Genomic DNA, 21,008 nt, shown 5'->3' with positions numbered 1-21,008 from the left:
TTTTCAAGTTTTCAAGTCAACCATGATGCATCATCTGGAAGAGTATTCCTTAGTTCCTTTCATTTCTTCACTTATATGTCTTCAGAATGAGGAACTTATTCTGAAACACCCTCTTTACTACACTTGACCTTCTCATTACCAAAATGATGAAAAAGCTCAAATTGGAAAAAACTTAGAGAACCGTTACTTTACCAACATTGAGGCATGAATGGGCTTTAATGATTTGCTGGCTGACACATTATGGCTGTCATCTATTACTTGCAGATTGAGCTAAGGCCTCATTAACGAAACACACATTTCTGTCACGTTCTGACCTTAGATCCTTTGTTTTGTCTTTTGTTTAGTATGGTCAGGGCGTGAGTTGGGTGGGTTGTCTATGTTAGTTTGTCTATGATTTTCTATTTCTGTGTTTGGCCTGGGGAATATCACCGCCCCAAAGCTGAGCTGGAGGCAGCGAAAGCTGAGAGGCGGTGGTATGAGGAGGCAGCACGGCTGCGCGGTTGGAAGCCCGAGAGGTAGCCCCCAAAAAATATTGGGAGGGGGAACACGGGGAGTGTGGCTAAGTCAGGTAGGAGACCTGAGCCAACTCCCCGTGCTTACCGGAGAGCGAGAGGGACCGGGCAGGCACCGTGTTATGCCGTGAGGCGCACGGTGTCCCCGGTGCGTGTGCATAGCCCGGTGCGGTACATTGCAGCGCCTCGTATTGGCCGGGCTAGAGTGGGCATCGAGCCAGGTGCCATGAAGCCTGCTCAGCGCATCTGGTCTCCTCGGGCCGGTGTACATGGCACCAGCCTTATGCATGGTGTCCCCGGTTCGCCAGCACAGCCCAGTGCGGGCTATTCCACCTCGCCGCACTGGCCTGGCTACGGGGAGCATTCAACCAGGTAAGGTTGGGCAGGCTCGGTGCTCAAGAGCTCCAGTGCACCTTCACGGTCCGGTCTATCCGGTGCCACCTCCACGCACCAGCCCTCCGGTGGCAGCCCCCCGCACCAGGCTGTCTCTCCGTCTTCTCCGCCTGTCCAGCGCTGCCAGAGCCTTCCTCCTGCCCAGCGCTGCCAGAGTCTCCCGTCTGTCCTGAGCTGCCAGAGTCTTCCATCTGTCCTGAGCTGCCAGAGTCTCCCGTCTGTCCTGAGCTGCCAGAGTTTCCCGTCTGTCCTGAGCTGCCAGAGCCGCCAGTCTGTCCTGAGCTGCCAGAGCCGCCAGTCTGTCCTGAGCTGCCAGAGCCGCCAGTCTGTCCTGAGCTGCCAGAGCCGCCAGTCTGTCCTGAGCTGCCAGAGCCGCCAGTCAGCCAGAAGCTGCCAGAGCCGTCAGTCAACCAGGAGCTGCCAGAGCCATCAGTCAGCCAGGAGCTGCCAGAGCCGCCTGTCATGCCGTCGATGCCGGAATCGCCCTTCACTCCGGAGCTGCCGGAGTCTCCCGCCTGTCCGGCGCTGCCGGAATCTCCTGTCCATTCGGGACCCGTGGCTAGGGTCCCCAGTCCGAGGTCGGCGGCGAGGGTCGCCGCTCTTAAGAGGCCACGGAGGCGGTTAAGGAGGGGGAGAAAGACTATGGTGGAGTGGGGTCCACGTCCCGCGCCAGAGCCGCCACCGTGGACAGACAACCACCCAGACCCTCCCCTGTAGGTTCAGGTTTTGCGGCCGGAGTCCGCACCTTTGGGGGGGAGGGGTACTGTCACGTTCTGACCTTAGTTCCTTTGTTTTGTCTTTTGTTTAGTATGATCAGGGCGTGAGTTGGGTGGGTTGTCTATGTTAGTTTGTCTATGATTTTCTATTTCTGTGTTTGGGCCTGGTATGGTACTCAATCAGAGGCAGCTGTCAATCGTTGTCCCTGATTGAGAACCATATTTAGGTAGCCTGTTTTCCATTGTGTTTTGTGGGTGGTTATTTTCTGTTTAGTGTTGTGTTGCACCTTACAGGACTGTTCGTTGGTAAAATATGAACCCTTACCACGCTGCACCTTAGTCCTCCTCTCCTTCCCCAGACGACAAGCGTTACAATTTCTCATTATTTTTAAGTCCGTTTTGGTAATGAGAAGCTTAATTTCTGTAATAATACTAAGATAATACTAATGTATAGTCAATGGGTGTGCTGTGCTGGTTTCTTTAAATATTTACTAGCACTGCTTACACCTATTGTTTAGATTTTGTAAAACATCTGTTTTTTTTATAAATTAGAGATTGTCAAGAAATATGGGTGTATAAAACCCATTTAATTTACTTAAACCACAATCTGTAGTTTGTGTTTCAGCAAGGAGCAACCACTGAACGTAAAGGAGGATATCCCCCATTTTTTAAATGTGTACCTGTTTTAGAATATAACAATATTGTCGTTTGGTCCATATCCTACATATTTAGATATTCTATAGGAATATCATGTTATGCCATTTGCCCATAGGATCCCATTCAATTTAGAAACCATCTAAAATACATTAGAACCACACATATCCATGTCCTAACACAAAACAATGTTAATAAATAATTACAGTACTTATACTTATGCTAAAATAGCATTTTACTATTTTAATAAATTGCATTATGATCAAATAAAGAAACGTTTTCAACACTTGAAACGTGAATTGTCATAACATTGAATATGAGCCACCCTGCCCACCACAAGCTGTCTGTTAGTGCCTTTATGCAAGGCATTTGGGATTAACCAATGACACTGTTTGATGATTTATTGGGTTACTAAATCTCTAATAGAGCTCAGTAGTTTTTCAATGACAAACTATGCAACACTAATTATCATTACCGCAATACACCGACATTTAGGAAATATTAGGAAAAATGAAATGTATACTTAAGTAATTTGAGATTAACCTGATAGGGTGCCTTTTAATCTTTATCCAAATATATGTACATATTACAGTTGTGGACCAAAGTTTTGAGAATGACACAAATATGAATTTCCATAAAGTGTGCTGCTTCAGTGTCTTTAGATATTTTGCCAGATGTTACTATGGAATACTGAAATATAATTACTGTCATGCCCTGACCTTAGTTATCTTTGTATTCTTTATTATTTTGGTTAGGTCAGGGTGTGACAAGGGTGGTTAGTTTAGTTTTTGTATTGTCGAGAGTTTTTTGTATATCTATGGGGTTTTAGTATGTCTAGGTATATGTAGGTCTATGGTGGCCTGAATTGGTTCCCAATCAGAGACAGCTGTTTGTCGTTGCCTCTGATTGGGGATCCTATTTAGGTTGCCATTTTCCATTTTGGTTTTGTAGGTTATTGTCTATGTGTAGTTGCATGTCAGCACTCGTGTTATAGTGTCAAGTTCGTTTTGTTAAGTGTTCTTCGTTTAAATAAAGAAGAATGTATTCATATCATACTGTGCCTTGGTCTCCTCGTTATGACGACGTGACAATTACAAGCATTTCATAAGTGTCAAAGGCTTTTATTGACAATTACATGAAGTCTTCAATCCGCCCTGGCATGCTGTCAATTAACTTCTGGGCCACATACTGACTGATGGCAGCCCATTCTTGCATAATCAATGCTTGGCGTTTGTCAGAATTGGTGGGTTTTTGTTTGTCCACCCGCCTCTTGAGGATTGACCACAAGTTCTCAATGGGATTAAGGTCTGGGGAGTTTCCTGGCCATGGACTCAAAATATTGATGTTTTGTTCCCCGAGCCACTTTGTCACCAAACTGTTCCTGGATGGTTGGGAGAAGTTGCTCTCGGGGGATGTGTCGGTACCATTCTTTATTCATGGCTATGTTAGGCAAAATTGTGAGTGAGCCCACTCCCTTGGCTGAGAAGCAACCCCACACATGAATGGTCTCAGGATGCTTTACTGTTGGCATGACACTCACCTTGTCTTCTCCGGACAAGCTTTTTTCCAGATGCCCCAAACAATCGGAAAGGGGATTCATCAGAGAAAATGACTTTACCCCAGTCCTCAGCAGTCCAATCCCTGTACCTTTTGCAGAATATCAGTCTGTCCCTGATGTTTTTCCTGGAGAGAAGTGGCTTCTTTGCTGCCCTTCTTGACACCAGGCCATCCTCCAAAAGTCTTTGCCTCACTGTGTGTGCAGATGCACTCACACCTACCTGCTGCCATTCCGAGCAAGCTCTGTACTGGTGGTGCCCCGATCCCACAGCTGAATCAACTTTAGGAGACGGTCCTGGTGCTTGCTCAACTTTCTTGGGTGCCCTGAAGCCTTCTTCACAACAATTGAACCGCTCTCCTTGAAGTTCTTGATGATCCGATAAATGGTTGATTTAGGTGCAATCTTACTGGCAGCAATATCCTTGCCTGTAAAGCCCTTTTTGTGCAAAGCAATGATGACGGCACGTGTTTCCTTGCAGGTAACCATGATTGACAGAGGAAGAACAATGATTCCAAGAACCACCCTCCATTTGAAGCTTCCAGTCTGTTATTCAAACTCAATCAGCATGACAGAGTGATCTCCAGCCTTGTTCTCGTCAACACTCACACCTGTGTTAACAAGAGAATCACTGACATGATGTCAGCTGGTCCTTTTGTCGCAGGGCTGAAATGCAGTGGAAATGTTTTTGGGGGATTCAGTTCATTTGCATGGCAAAGAGGGACTTTACAATTAAGTTCAATTAATCTGATCACTCTTCATAACATTCTGGAGTGTATGCAAATTGCCGTCATTCAAACTGAGGCAGCAGACTTTGTGAAAATTAATATTTGTGTCATTCTCATCTTTTGGCCACGACTGTACTTGTATACACAAGTAATTGACAAAAAACAAGATTCTGAAAAGGTTGTGTGTTGCGGTAATGAAAAATTACAAAAACATTTTAATAGTTTACTTTAAAATATATTTGTTTTCAGTGTTATTTTTAACTGAGGCCTTTTCATTAAATGAGCGATGTTAAAATATTATAAATTGATTTGTTTATAACTTTTTGGTACTTTGAAAACTTTTGGGGTAATGAGAATTTTTGCATTGGTAGTTGTGTAAATTGCATAATACCTTATCAATAAACATAATTAGGAAAGATATCAATACAGATCTTAGTGATTCAAGAGGAATTATGGTGAAAAATGTGTTGCTTTTTTTCTCACAAAGTTTTTTTGTCAAGTGCCAGTTTCTTGAGAATCACCCACTACCCAGTCACCCTCCCTAAGAAGTGACCACCGTAGGACATAACCTTAATAACCATGGCACCTAGCCACCTAACCTGAGTAGGAGGGAACCTTAATCTGAACCTAGGCCTCCTACAACAGGTGGATATTATCGGGCTATTGGGAGTGAATGGGTAGACACAGGTTGGACAAGTCAGGCACTTTCTCAGACATTTATTAATGGTTTATTAAACATGTACTAATCCTCTCTATGGTTTATTAGCGTTAATGGTTACATAACATGACTCAGAATGTTAGTGAATAAATGTGCATTTACATTAATCAAGCTTTAAAATGGCATCTGGGTTTGAGGCGATATTTAATAAGAGGGCAAGCGAGCGGTGAAAGTGTGTGTGAGTGTATCACCATGTAAAATATAGGAGCTATTTAATGGGTGGGTGGTGAAAGGGTGTGTGTACACACTTGTGACCATGTTTTCTTTCCAAAGTGTTCATTATTTTTTATCCCGGTGCAGCCGGTGGCCTTCCGTGGAGACGGGGCAGACAGGCGAGACGCGGGTAGCTCCCTATGGTTAAGAAAATAAACCAAGGAGCCAATGGGCGTTGCCAGTCTGTCTGCAAGGGGAAAGCCCTCAACTGGGCACTTACAATTAGGTGTGTGTTGTGTATGCGCAAATTAGTCTGCATTTGTCTGCAGAGATTAAGCCTATGTCCATACGTGTATAAGCATGAGTGCATATCTGTGAGTGTGTCCAGATAAGCACTTAGGCCAAGCTTAAGTGCTGTGTGTGCATGCAGACATCAATAGGCATAGGGAACAGAGAAGTGCATGTAGTGGGCTAGCAACCTCAAAATATGTCTGCTCACAATGTAGGCATGTGTGTGTGTGTGTGTGTGTGTGTAGATCTCAGCTGTGTGTGTCCTACAAGATGATACCTGTGTGGCTATGAGTCGTAGGTTGGAAGTACTTGCTGTAAGAATGGGACCTCATAAAAGGCCTCTGTGTTACTTTATCATTCCTTCCATCCCAGTAAACGAGTGGAGGGATGAATGCCAGAAAGGAAAGGGAGTCCAGATTGAGCTTCTGCTATCCGAGATCCTTGGGACGTCCCCACCATAAACCATAACCCTAACCCTAACCCTTACCCTAACTTTAAGCATAACCCTTACCTAACCCTAACCTTAACCATAACCCTTACCTAACCTTAACCATAACCCTTACCTAACCCTAACCCTAACCTTAACCATAACCCTTATCTAACCCTAAACCTTTTACATTTAAATTTCAATGTGGTGATGTCAGACTTGGGACGTTCCAAAGATTCCATTTAGACTTTTCTGTCCAGATAGCACCATCTGTCTTAGTAATTGATACGGAGAGGATCACAACTCAGATAGGCAGACAGCTCTCGCACACACACACACACACATGCACAATCACCTTTCCTATAACCTATAATCCACCTTTCCTATAAGCCATTCTGTTTGTTTCTCTTGTTTAGAAAGATGGGCTGTTTTGATGACAACATCCAGCTGTTGCCTAAATCCTCACTCCCCCATTCTTGTGTTGGAACATCTGACTCATCTCTCACTGTTGTAGAACTTTGAAAAAACTGTTTCTAGTGTAATTTGTGTTTGTGTACATGCATGTGTGTTAGCAGGCCTATCATGTGTGCATAATGCATACGTGTGCTTTCTGTGTATGCGCCCACCTACTGGCTAGGTTTGGGACACACAGCTGTGTGTGTGTGAGCCTTTAAAATCCTGAATATAGTTAACGCTTTGGCTGGGTATTCAAATGATTCTCTTATAGATTGGGATCTGCAGAGATACTATTAGGCCTGGATATCCGACTTAATATAATCTGTGGCTGGACCAGCATTGTTTGCTGTTGCTGTAACCTGTTGGGAGTCAGCGTTGAGAACACATACACACTACACATAGACGCACAAACACACGGTTCATCTCCTCATATGGTCAGTAATTAAGCCCTTGGTCTCTGGCACGCTCCTTATGCCTGCCAAGCCATCAGCCAGACCTCCCAGTCAATTATGTGCTAACAGAGAAACTATGAGATGACATAAGTGTGACATAAGCAACATAAGCAAACATGCTAAAGCTATTTTTTTTAGCCCTGGGCGGCTGGTTATGACAAGGTGCCTAACACTTTACATTATTTGTAATAGAGTCATCAAACATGTAACTGATACACACAAAGCACTCGTTCATTGATTCAAACAAGAAATAGGCTTACTTGAGTGCTCAGCTTCAAATTATATCACCATCTATTGTCACTGCACTAACCTCCCTTTACTGCCTCCCTATTCTCCTTCCCCACTCTTGTACTACCTGTCCATAAATCTCTCCCTCACTCTTCTTCCCAGGTGGATCCACAGATACGTTCCCGTAGCAACAGCCCCAACATGGCTGCCTGGAACAGCAATGGTTCACAGAACTCCGTGGCCCACCTCGACCCCCTCAAGGGGACCGTCTTGAGGGACAGCATGGGGGGAGGAAAGGGGGGAGAGAGGGGGAAAGACCTGTCCAGGGATGACCTTGTGTTCCTCCTCAGTATAATGGAGGGAGAGCTGCAGGTGAGGACAGGACAGAACAGTTGTGTTCTAGTATTTCTGGATCTAGGTTTACAGTAGATGTTTCATCCACAATCATGACCACTGTGCTCTATAAGCTAACAAGATCAGGATGGTAGTATGCGGGCTAGTAACCCATAGCTCAGACTTGGCCAAACCACAATAGGGCCAAATCCTTTTAAGCATAAATGCGAGTGTTACATCGCACATTGACATCGTCAATGGGAGACTTGCTCCGAACTGAGTTGAGACCAGCTGTAGATGAGCTGTAGAGGAAACAGAATGAATCAGACTCTAATAAAAGAGCCTATTGTGACTAACTAAAACCATGAGTAAAACACTCCTAGACATGCCTCACAGAACGTGACACACACACAGCCTAAACCGCAGCTGCATAAGAAAGACTTGGGAGTGCAATCTCTTTTTCATCTCTATCATTCTGCATCCCTCCTTTTTTATTACATCTGTCCATCCCACCAGGCCAGAGACGAGGTGATCACGTTCCTGAAAGCAGAGAAGAGGGATTTGGCTCTGTTGGAGGCCCAGTATGGCTTTCTCACCCCAGTAGAAGTGCTCCGGGCCTTGCAGAGAGACTCACTCCAGGCCCAGGCTTCTGAGGCCCAGGTGGCCCCACAGCAGGATGTCTACGAGAAACCCATGGCTGAGGTATCAGGAGATTAACGCTAGATTGAAAACACAGCCACTGTTAAAACCACCAGTCACACATAGGCTTGTATAGGCTTTAAGGCATGGGTTTTGAAGTAGAAAGCTAATGATAAACCATTGACCCTTTGCCCGTTTCCAACAACGCAATGAGAGCCACGGTGTCTTCAGCCCTGTCTTCAAGTCCTTCTCTCTCTTTCTGTGTTAGCTGGACCGGCTGGTGGAGACTGGAAAGCAGAGCTACAGGCGGATGCTGGAGCAGCTGCTGCAGGTGGAGTGCTCCCACAGTGGCGCCCTCTGCAGGCTGGAGGAGCAGGACCAGCAGCACCGTGCCTTCCTGCAGCGCAGCGATGACCTCACCTGTCTACTGGAGCAGGACCGCGAGAGGTCAGTGACACCCACCAACTGCAACAGGACCCGTGTTGGACATGCTACCTAGGCTAAGAACAGGGGCTCTACCATATTAGGGTAATCTATCCTATCAGATCAGAGGTCACATAGGGAAAGAGATCAGAGGGCAGAGGAGATTATCTAAGGACATTGGAACCAGTCCATCTGTACCCTGTAATGTAACATAGTTTAAGGGCTGCAGATTCCTCTGTTGCAACCAAGAGAGTAGTCTATAATGTGATTTCCATGGCTGAGTGAGTGTGTAGGGCCACTGTGACCACAATGTGTTCATATGCGCAGCAGTGTAGTGCTGCTAACCTCAGGCCTGTACTCATAGCTACTATCCTCACTCACGGACCCTTACCCCTGCTCACTCCTTAAGAACTCTCAGTCCCTTAGAAACACACCTGTTAGCATGCACACACACACACACACACACACACACCCTTTGACTTGGCAGTGTGAAACAATGTTTTTATTGGTCGCTATTGTGCCAGTGAAACAAATGTAGCTAGTCACGACAGTTCGGTTCGCAATTTGATATTTTTTTTAATTATCATGATTTATTCAAACAGTAATGTTCATTTGATCAGAAATGTCCCTGTTCTGCTATCGGCTGCCGTGTGAGCGAGTCACTCCCTCGTGCATGGAGGAGAGAGAGGAGTATTCTTAAAAGCACAACTATTCGACCTTTGCTCAAAATGCAATTGCGGGAAAAATACAGTTTTCAAAGCAACTTCTGTTGTTCTAGTTACAGAGAGGATCGTCACGGCTTGCTGTGAGTATATTATATCATTTCTTTATCACCTCTCAATATTGAGCTCATAGCACTGCTTTACAACTGGAGTGGGCTAAATAGCACAGGAGGCTGCTGAGGCTCATAAGGATGGCTGGAAAGAAGCAAATGGAATGGCATCCATTTATCTGGCTCCAGCCATTACCACCTGTGCTACATAGTATATGGTGTTGATACATCCCGTGTAGCGGAGTGAGCCATTTGTGGGGAATCGGCCGACATCAAGTAGCCTGTATAGGCCTAGTGATGGAACGTTTTTGTAGGATATTACATTTACTGATAGATGAATCAATTAGCCTATATGGTTATCTAGCAACATTGTCATGTATAAAGTTGGCAATCTAGCTAAGTGTTTTGACTTCCCACTTCCTCAGGTAGTGAATAATATAGCCTAGGCCAATATGCACAAAGATGTCCAAAAATAAATCTGATAATTCTGGATCCTATTTCGACATCAAAATATCAATCATGCATTCCCTGGATGTTGTAGATGAAGTAGCTAATAGGGATGTGCATCTTTCCCTTTCAAGATGATTCGATACTTATCTAGATACACTGGCTCCGATACGATACAGGAAAGATACGTTCTACCTTGAAAGGATTCGGTGCGATTCGGCTTGATTAGAGATCAAATCGATGCGATTCGGTTCGATGGGATGCACTAACAATTGTTGCATAAACACATTTATTTTCCATTCTACATTTAAATCTGCTGCTGATGGAGCTCTCTGAGCTGGATCTGTCTGAGCTGACTTCAGTGTGTGTGTTTGTTAGGGGTGTAACGGTTCACCAAACCCACAGTTCCGTACCTATTGCAATTTTGGGGTTGCGGTTTGGTTTAGGTACAGCGGGCAAATGAAATGCCATTCACAAGGTTCAGCATTCATAATGTTCCGGGCATTGTCTGTTGTGACCGGATTGTTATGTCGGGCCGCTCAAGTTTCCACTCTGATGCTGCTTTCGTAACCATGCGGGAGGTGTGAAGTCTTAAATACCAGTTGGATGCGTTTAAGTGAATTGAACCCGTTGAAAAATGCTGATTTGCTAATTTCCAACAGGCTGTCAATTATAAACATAAAAGTACAGCTATCATGTTTGTAAACAAATTCTATAGTTCAAAAACCATATTAATTGATTGCTTTTTATAAATAATGTTTTGTTGCTGCATTTTACTGCCTAAAATGCTGTTTTAGAGGCCATTTCCTTAAAAGGTGAAGTCAGAGGTCACCATGTTTGAGAAGTGGGTGCTCAGAATGATATACAATTTTCCCAATAATAATTACCAGTTTGAGGGCCGTTCAAGTGGATTTTCCCTTGTTGTATGTGGTAAATTCCCACTTGGTTACAAATCCACCATAACCCTACCTCCTTCAGTGCCATTTGAAACTCTCATAAAGGGCAGCAGTGGCGGTCAGTGCCGTTTAAAATGAGGGAGGACAATTTTCTTTTCATGAGCATGGCCTTATTTCTATTACAGCATATCAGATGACTCTCCTTCATATTCCATTCACCAAGTTCAATGTAGCAGCGATAGTTTTAGGCTACTACATGATACCATTTTTTCCCCTGTACCCATCACGAGGTTGCTACAATCTAGCCTATGAATTAATGTTTACAACATAGGTGCACACAGGTCAAGAGAAATATTTGAGTTGCAAACTAACAAATTCAGGTATGTTTATTCCCGTTTTGTTCCATTTACTTCTGTTTAAGAAACATTTTTCAAAGGAATCGGCAGAATGAATACACCCCTGATCACGAGTAAACACAGTTCACTTTCATGGCAGCCACGTCCTATGCGCTCTCCTCTCACCTCTTCCCTTCACTTGTGGACTTCACTGCACAACACATCAGCTGTATGTGGCCAGGCAAAAAAAAACGTTTCCAAGCCAAACTGCTACTGTACACACAGCCTACATCGTTGTCACCATCTTAGCTAAAGCAGTGGTGTAAAGTACTTAAGTAAAAATACTTTGAAGTACTACTTAAGTAGTTATTTTGGGTATCTGTAATTTACTTTATTATTTACAACTTTTACTTTCACTTCATTCCTAAAGAAAACAATATACTTTTTACTCCATACATTTATCCTGACACCCAAAGGCCCTCATTATATTTTGAATGCTTAGCAGGACAGGAAAATGCTCCAATTCGTGCACTTATCAAGAGAACATCCCTACTGCCTCTGATCTGGCAGACACACTAAACACGAATACTTTGTTTCTAAATTATGTCTGAGAGGTTGGAGTGTGCCCTGGGCTATCTGTAAAAAAAATAGGAAAAATTTGCCTTTTGGTTTACTTAATATAAGCTATTTTAAATTATTTATACTTTTACTTTTTGCAATTACATTTACTTTTGATACTTAAGTATATTTAAAACCAAATACTTTGAGACTTTTACTGAAGTAGTATTTTACCGGGTGACTTTCACTTTTACTTCAGTCATTTTCTATTAAGGTATATTTACTTTTACTCAAATACAACAATTGGGTACTTTTTCCACCACTGAGCTAAAGTAACGTCCTAGTCAGCATAGCTAATATAACTCATGTGTTAGTAAGCCCGCTACATTCATGCAGTAATGTTAGTCAGTCAGTCAGTACGCAGTTACACCGGCGGGCCCCAGTGGGCAATAAATGAGTAAAATCAAAAGCTTACCTTGACTTGGAAGAGTTCCAGTGTTGTGTTGGAAAGTCATAGCCAGCTAGCTAACATAGCATCCCTCTGTTTGAGCAGGGTGTTTCAGTAGGCTAAACTAAACTCAGCAAAAAAAACCTGTCTTTGAAAGATAATTTGTAAAAATCCTAAATAACTTCCCAGATCTTCATTGTAAAGGAAGGCCATAAAGATCATCAAGGACATCAACCACCCGAGCCACTGCCTGTTCACCCCGCTGTCATCCAGAAGGCGAGGTCAGTACAGGTGCATCAAAGCTGGGACCGAGAGACTGAAAAACAGCTTCTATCTCAAGGCCATCAGACTGTTAAACAGCCACCACTAACATTGAGTGGCTACTGCCAACACACTGTCAATGCCACTGACTCTACTCCAGCCACTTTAATCATGGGAATTGATGGGAAATGATGTAAATATATCACTAGCCACTTTAAACAATGCTACCTTATATAATGTTACTTACCCTACATTATTCATCTCATATGCATACGTAGATACTGTACTCTATATCATCGACTGCATCCTTATGTAATACATGTATCACTAGCCACTTTAACTATGCCACTTGGTTTACATACTCATCTCATATGTATATACTGTACTCGATATCATCTACTGTATCTTGCCTATGCTGCTCTGTACCATCACTCATTCATATATCCTTATGTACATATTCTTTATCCCCTTACACTGTGTATAAGACAGTAGTTTTTTTGGAATTGTTAGTTAGATTACTTGTTCATTATTACTGCATTGTCGGAACTAGAAGCACAAGCATTTCGCTACACTCGCATTAACATCTGCTAACCATGTGTATGTGACAAATAAATTTGATTTGATTTGATTTGATTTAAAGGGTTTAAACCATTAACAATTAATGAACATGCACCTGTGGAACGGTCGTTAAGACACTAACAGCTTACAGACTATAGGCAATTAAGGTCACAGTTATGAAAACTTAGGACACTAAAGAGGCCTTTCTACTGACTCTGAAATACACCAAAAGAAAGATGCCCAGGATCCCTGCTCATCTGCATGAACGTGCCTTAGGCATGCTGCAAAGAGGCATGAGGACTGCAGATGTGGCCAGGGCAATAAATTGCAATGTCCGTACTGTGAGACAGTGCAACAGGGAGACAGCACGGACAGCTGATCGTCCTCGCCGTGGCAGACCATGTGCAACAACACCTGCACAGGATCGGTACATCCGAACATCACACCTGCGGGACAGGTACAGGATGGCAACAACAACTGCCCGAGTTACACCAGGAACACTCAATCCCTCAATCAATGCTCAAACTGTCTGCAATAGGCTGAGAGAGGCTGGACTGAGGAGTGGTGGGCCTGTTGTAAGGCAGGTCATCACCAGACATCACTGGCAACAACATCGCCTATGGGCACAAACCCACCAGGACTGGCAAAAAGTGCTCTTCACTGACGAGTTGCGGATTTGTCTCAACAGGGGTGATGGTCAGATTTGCGTTTATCATCAAAGGAATGAGCGTTACACCGAGGCCTGTACTCTGGAGCGGGATAGTTTTGAAAGTGGAGGGTCCGTCATGGTCTGGGGTGGTGTGTCACAGCATCATCGAACTGAGCTTCTTGTCATTGCAGGCGATCTCAACGTTGTGCGTTACAGGGAAGACATCCTCCTCCCTCATCTGCTATCCTTCCTGCAGGCTCATCCTGACATGACCCTCCAGCATGACAATGCCACCAGCCATACTGCTCGTTGTGTGCGTGATTTCCTGCAAGACAGGAATGTCAGTGTTCTGCCATGGCCAGCGAAGAGCCCTGATCTCAATCCCATTGAGCACGTTGGGGCCTGTTGGATCGGAGGGTTAGGGCTAGGGTACATTCTCCCCAGTGAGAGGACGTTTCTTTTTTTGCTGAGTTCAGTTAGCTGCATTTGCTAGCTAAGTAAGTGAAATTTAAACAATAGTATGCAAGTTTAAACATCATGGAACCACGCAGCCATCTTACCTCTCAGGAAGGAGATGCTTTCTGTCTCCTACAATGGACATACTTTTGTGCGAAAAGTGCAAATCAATCCCAGAACAACAGCAAAGGAGCTTGTGAAGATGCTGGAGGAAACAGGTACAAAAATATCTATATCCACAGTAAAAACGAGTCCTATATCAACATAACCTGACAGGGCGCTCAGCAAGGAAGAAGCCACTGCTCCAAAACCGCCATAAAAAAGCCAGACTACAGTTTGCAACTGCAAATGGGGACAAAGATCGTACTTTTTGTAGAAATGTCCTCTGGTCTGATGAAACAAAAATAGAACTGTTTGGCCATAATGACCATCGTTATGTTTGGAGAAAAAAGGGTCAGGCTTGCAAGCCGAAGACACCATCCCAACCGTGAAGCATGGGGGTGGCAGCATCATGTTGTGGGGGTGCTTTGCTACGCTTCACAAAATAGATGGCATCATGCGGGAGGAACATTTATGTGAATATATTGAAGCAACATCTCAAGACATCAGTCAGGAATTTAAAGCTTGGTCACAAATGGGTCTTCCAAATGGACAATGACCCCAAGCATACTTCCAAAGTTGTGGCAAATGGCTTAAGGACAACAAAGTCAAGGTATTGGAGTGGCCATCACAATGCCCTGACCTCATCCTATAGAAAAGTTGTGGGCAGAACTGAAAAAGTGTGTGTGAGCAAGGAGGCCAACAAACCTGACTCAGTAACACCAGCTCTGTCAGGAGGAATGGGCCAAAATTCACCAAACTTATTGTGGGAAGCTTGTGGAAGGCTACCTGAAACGTTTGACCCAAGTTAAACAATTTAAAGGCAATGCTACCAAATACTAATTGAGTGTATGTACACTTCTGACCTACTGGGAATGTAATTGAATAAATAAAAGCTGAAATAAATCATTCTCTCTATTATTCTGACATTTCACATTCTTAAAATAAAATGGTGATCCTAACTTTTTACTTGGATTAAATATCAGGAATTGTGAAAAACTGAGTTTAAATGTATTTGGCTAAGGCGTACGTAAACTTCCGACTTCAACTGTGTATAGGGCAGGTAATCAAGGATGGGATGGAGTCCAGGTGAGTCTGATGACGCGCAGGTTTGCATAACAATGGTGGCAGGTGTGCGCCATAATGAGCAGCCTGGTGACCTAGAGGCCGGAGAGGGAGCACACGTGACAGTACCCCCTCCCTGACATGCTGCCCCAGCCACAGGACTCCGACTACAATGACGATCCCGGGGATCAGGAGTGGACCGGTCACTTCCGCTGAGGTGCGGGAAACCTGTCAGTCCGGCTAAGACATGGGAGCATGGCGACCTAGAGCACCGAAGAGAGCATACGTGACGGTACCCCCTCCCCGGCGTGTTCGGCTCAGGCCACAGGACGCCAACCAAAGGGACGATCCCGGGGATCTGGAGCGGACCATTCGCCTCCGGTGAGGTGCAGGAACCTGACGAACCGGCTGAGGTGTGAGAGCCTGATGAGCTGGCTGAGGCATGGAAACCCGTCAGCTGAGGCAGGGGAACCAGACAAACCGGCTGAGGCCTCCCAGGTAGCTCCGGTTCAGACAACCATCTCTTTATTACGACCAGACCTCTCCCCATCTTTACAACCATTGAATCTATATGTTTTGATCATGACCATTTATAATCTAAGGTAACAGCAAGTGATTTAGTCTCCTCAACTTGTTCAACAGCCACACCATTCATTACCAGATTCAGCTGAGGTCTAGAACTTAAAGAATGATTTGTACCAAATACAATGCTCTTAGTTTTAGAGATGTTAAGGACCAGTTTATTACTGGCCATCCATTCCAAAACAGACTGCAACTCTTTGTTAAGAGTTTCAGTGCCTTCATTAGCTGTGGCTGCTGATGCATATATGGTTGAATCATCAGCATACATGGACACATGCTTTGTTTAATGCCAGTAACAGGTCATTGGTAAAAATAGAAAACAGTAGAGGGCCTAGAGAGCTGCCCTGCGGTACACCACACTTTACATGTTTGACATTAGAGAAGCTTCCATTAACCTCTCTGGAATATGTGGGATGCTAGCAAAAAAGCCAGTGAAAATGCAGAGCACCAAATTCAAATAAATTACTATAAAAATCAAACTTTCATGAAATCACACGTAAGATACTAAATTAAAGCTACACTTGTTGTGAATCCAGCCAATATGTCAGTTTTCAAAAAGGCTTCTTGGCGAAAGCAAACTATGCTATTATCTGAGGGTAGCACCTCCGTAAACAAAGAAAGAAAGCATATTTCAAACCCTGCAGGCGCGACACAAAAAGCAGAAATTAAATATAAATCATGCCTTACCTTTGACGAGCTTCTTTTGTTGGCACTCCAATATGTCCCATAAACATCACAAATGGTCCTTTTGTTCGATTAATTCCGTCAATATATATCCAAAATGTCCATTTATTTGGTGCGTTTGATCCAGAAAAACACCGGTTCCAACTTGCGCAACGTGACTACAAAATATCTCAAAAGTTACCTGTAAACTTTGCCAAAACATTTCAAACTACTTTTGTAATACAACTATAGGTATTGTTTAACGTAAATAATAGATAAAATTGAAGACGAGATGATCTGTGTTCAATACAGGAGGAAAACAAACTGTAGCTAGCTTTCTGGTCACGCACCTCTATCTAACAGTACACTTCAAGTGACCCTCGTTCAAGATGGGCATACTTCTTCATTACACAAAGGAAAAACCTCAACCAATTTCTAAAGACTGGTGACATCCAGTGGAAGCGGTAGGAACTGCAAGAAGGTCCCTTAGAAATCTGGATTCCTAATGAAAAGGGAGTGACCTAAAAAAAAAACATCTGAATGGTTTGTCCTCTGGGTTTCGCCTGCTAAATACGTTCTGTTATACTCACAGACATGATTCAAACAGTTTTAGAAACTTCAGAGTGTTTTCTATCCAAATATACTAATAATATGCATATCTTATCTTCTGGGGATGAGTAGCAGGCAGTTGAATTTGGGCATGCATTTAATCTGGAAGTGAAAATACTGCCCCCTTTCACCAACAAGTTAAAGAAAACCCTTTGAGTTCTATGAGATAGATAGCTCTGAATCCACAATATGCCAGAGGTTGAAAAGCCATAACACATACATTTTTTCAACAATAGGTTATAGTCAATTATATCAAAGGCTGCACTGAAATCTAACAGTACAGCTCCCACAATCTTCTTATTACAGCTTATTACAGTTTCATCACCGAGTCACACACAGCATTGCAATGAGCTGGAGGCAGTATGCATTTTGAAAACATATACTTAATTGTTTGAAATCTGAACGTTTTAATACATATTATGAGGCATGTCTTACCTTGCTTCAATGTCGCCTAGCCAAAATCATATCATATCTGTGGAGGCAATTTTTTTTCATTGTCCAGTAGCCAAAGGCACAATCCTAGTCATATTAGCAACCCATGCTAGTTGTTGCATATTAGATCTCCCCTCTTTCAACATTTCTAACGAATGTTTTAATCTCTGTCACACATAATTTGCAAATAAATTCATAAAAAATCCTACAATGTGATTTTCTGGATTTTTCCCCCTCATTTTGTCTGTCATAGTTGAAGTATACCTATGATGAAAATTACAGGCCTCTCTCATCTTTTTAAGTGGGAGAACTTGCACAATTGGTTGCTGACTAAATACTTTTTTGCCCCACTGTACCATGGCCAAGTCCTCTCACTGACATGCGAGCGCACACATACACACAGCGAAGAGATTCTAGGTGAGGGTGAGATGAGAACAGGTAAGAGTGTGAAGGATCTATGTTTTTCTCCCACTTCATCCTCTCTCTCCCTCCTGCCTCACCCTCTTCCCAACAATAAATGACATTGTGCAGGTGGACTAAGAACATTCTAGAAGAGTGAGATCAGTGTGCATACACACACACACAACTCTAAGCTTCACAAGGCTTACATTTCATTTGCCATGTCTATCTTTGATGTCGGACACACTTGTTCAATTAGACGGTTGTTACAACATCATTTATCCTCTCTACTTCTCTCCCTTTCTAAAAATACACACACACACTCCTACACACACATTCCTTGGAGCCTGATGGAGACAAAAGGTTGGAGATTGAGTCAGTGATAATGACCTCTCTTAAAACATTAGAGAAAGAGAAAATTCTCCATGCTTTGACAAGAGACTACACATGGTAGTGCTGGAGAGGAAAAAGTAACTACTGGAAGTAAGAGATGTTTAATCTGCCGTGTATCTCTCTCTCTCTCTGTGTCATCACTCCATCCCATCTCCTGCGTAAATAAGACAAGTGACTGAGTCTAAAGTTTATCAGCTCTCAATCCATTTCTCATCCATCCTCCTCTCCTCTAAATAACTAATATAAACTGCCTCAGTAAGGAATGTCTCCCACTCTGCTCCTCTTAATATCTATTTCTCAATCTCTCCATCCTTTCCTCCTTCTCTCAATCCACCCACTCAGGGTTTAAAGCCATCCACTTAATATCTGATCACCCCTTCCCTCCCTCTTTCCCCATCCTCTGGTAAATAAAAGAGATTAGGTAAGAAACTTGTTTGTGTGGAAGAGTTACAAGATAGTGTGTATACAGAGATTCGCCTAGATGTTCTGCTGTGATCGTGAACTGTAGACTTTAGGCTATTCATTGTGTGAAGGATGATGTAATCATTGCGTGTCATAGTATGATTAGGCCATCATTGCGTGTTACAGCATGATTACACGTCTATCAGAATGATCTGACTGTTCAAACCCCAGACATCGGACCACGCTTTGAATCTCTGTTTTCTATGCCCCGTCATTAGGTTGACAGGTCTTAAGTGTCAACCGCTTCCACATGTTGTTGACGACACACACATGTTCAGTGCGCACACGCACACATGTCTGTGTGCATTATCTTTTACTCACTCGCACGTCTTAAAATATCGCCCCACACCAGCAACCTTCTCCAGACTCGCTCATATTTTCTCAAATGCGTCCCAAAAATTGATGGGATTGTTCGAATGATCGCATCAAAACCATCTGAATGTAAGAGAGTCTTGTGGCACATAACAGATGGCCACTCCAAGCCAGAGATAGGGGGACAAATCGATACAATTACGATACAATTACATATACATACATAATTACATACATACGAAATTACACTGTACAAAACATTTAGAACACCTACCTAATACTGAGTTGCACCCCCCCTTTGCCTCAGAACAGATTAAATTCGTCGGGTCATGAACTCAAGGTGTTGAAAGCGTTCCACAGGGATGCTGGCTCACGTTGACTCCAATGCTTCCTACAGTTGTGTCTAGTTAGCTGGATGTCCTTTGGGGGGTGGATCGTTCTTGATACACACGGGAAACTGTTGAGCGTGAAAAACCCTGCAGTGTTAAGGTTCTTGACACAAAATGGTCTGCCTGGCACCTACTACCATACCCTGTTCAAAGGCACTTAAATATTTTGTTTTTCCCATTTACCTTCTGAATGGCACACATACACAATCCATGTCTCAATTGTCTCAAGGCTTAAAAAACCTTCTTTAACCTGTCTTCTTCCCTTCATCTACACTGATTGAAGTAGATTTAACAAGTGGCATCAATAAGGGATCATAGCTTCCTCTGGATTCACCTGGTCAGTCTATCTCATGGAAAGAGCATGTGTCCTTAATGTGTTGTGCACTCAGTGTATCTATACAGTTGGGGTCTGAAAGTATTTACACCCTTGTAAAGAGGAGCAGAAATAACTGTATAAAATAAATAATTTACCTCAACGGATCGGTGCCCCCCCCCCCCCGTGGGACGGTTGAGCTAGCGTGGGCTAATGTTATTAGCATGAGGTTGTAAGTAACAAGAACATTTCCCAGGATATAGACATATCTGATATGGGCAGAAAGCTTAAATTCTTGTTAATCTAATTGCACTGTCCAATTTACAGTAGCTATTACAGTGAAACAATACCATGCTACTGTTCGAGGAGAGTGCACAATTATGAACTTGAAAATAATAAACCAATTAGGCACATTTGGGAAGTCTTGATACAACATTTTGAACAGATATGCAATGTTTCATTGGATCAGTCTAAAACTTTGCACATACACTGCTTCCATCTAGTGGCCAAAATCTAAATTGCGCCTGGACTGGAATAATACATTATGGCCTTTCTCTTGCATTTCAAAGATGATGGTATAAAAAATATATACTACCTTTTACCAGATCTAATGTGTTATATTCTTCTACATTAATTTCACATTTCCACAAACTTCAAAGTGCTTCTTTTCAAATGGTATCAAGAATATGCATATCCTTGCTTCAGGTCTTGAGCTACAAGCAGTTAGATTTGGGTATGTAATTTTAGGCGAAAATTGAAAAAAAGGTCAGATCCTACAATAATGAGCTATATTGTATGCTACATTTTTGGGGGAAATTATATTATTTGATACTGATACAATTGCTCAGAGGAAGAGATTTAATTGAACAAGTTGTATTTAACAAAAAATTAAGGTAGGGGTCAAAACTTTTTGACACCCTGTTTTCAAGACCAAGACCGATTTTGCTAAAGGCATTTGCACTTGGATTGAAACCGGTGTTTTGGTCAGATGACATAAAAAGAGAGCTGTTTGGTGTCGAAATGAGAATCAGTATTTGAATGATTGCTTTTTAAACTAATTATTCATTTTAAACTAAATCTCATTCTTTGTACTAGTATAAAATTATATATTTTCCCAATTTTTTGGAGCACACAATATAGCTCAGTATTTGAACAATTTATTTTATACAGTAATTGTTGCTCATCTTTATCAAGGGTGTCAATAAAATGTTTTAATTAGTTGTCCTGAGGAA

At 42.9% G+C, this 21,008-nt stretch overlaps 1 protein-coding gene across 1 annotated transcript in view; it reads left to right on the top strand.

The window, feature by feature from the left end:
• Positions 1-21,008, top strand: part of LOC109871192 (filamin A-interacting protein 1-like) — a 43,799-nt gene that overhangs the window by 11,927 nt on the left and 10,864 nt on the right. Inside the window, exons 2-4 of the mRNA XM_020462014.2 lie at positions 7,446-7,655; positions 8,133-8,318; positions 8,524-8,702. Of these exons, the coding sequence (XP_020317603.2) occupies positions 7,485-7,655; positions 8,133-8,318; positions 8,524-8,702 (536 nt within the window). The 5' untranslated portion in view covers positions 7,446-7,484. The remainder of the gene's footprint in view (positions 1-7,445; positions 7,656-8,132; positions 8,319-8,523; positions 8,703-21,008) is intronic.

The sequence above is a fragment of the Oncorhynchus kisutch genome, linkage group LG26, assembly GCF_002021735.2.
Source record: "Oncorhynchus kisutch isolate 150728-3 linkage group LG26, Okis_V2, whole genome shotgun sequence".
NCBI classification, from domain to species: Eukaryota; Metazoa; Chordata; class Actinopteri; order Salmoniformes; family Salmonidae; genus Oncorhynchus; species Oncorhynchus kisutch.
Note: the sequence above shows the minus strand (reverse complement) of the source record. Positions and strands in the feature narration are given on the sequence as shown.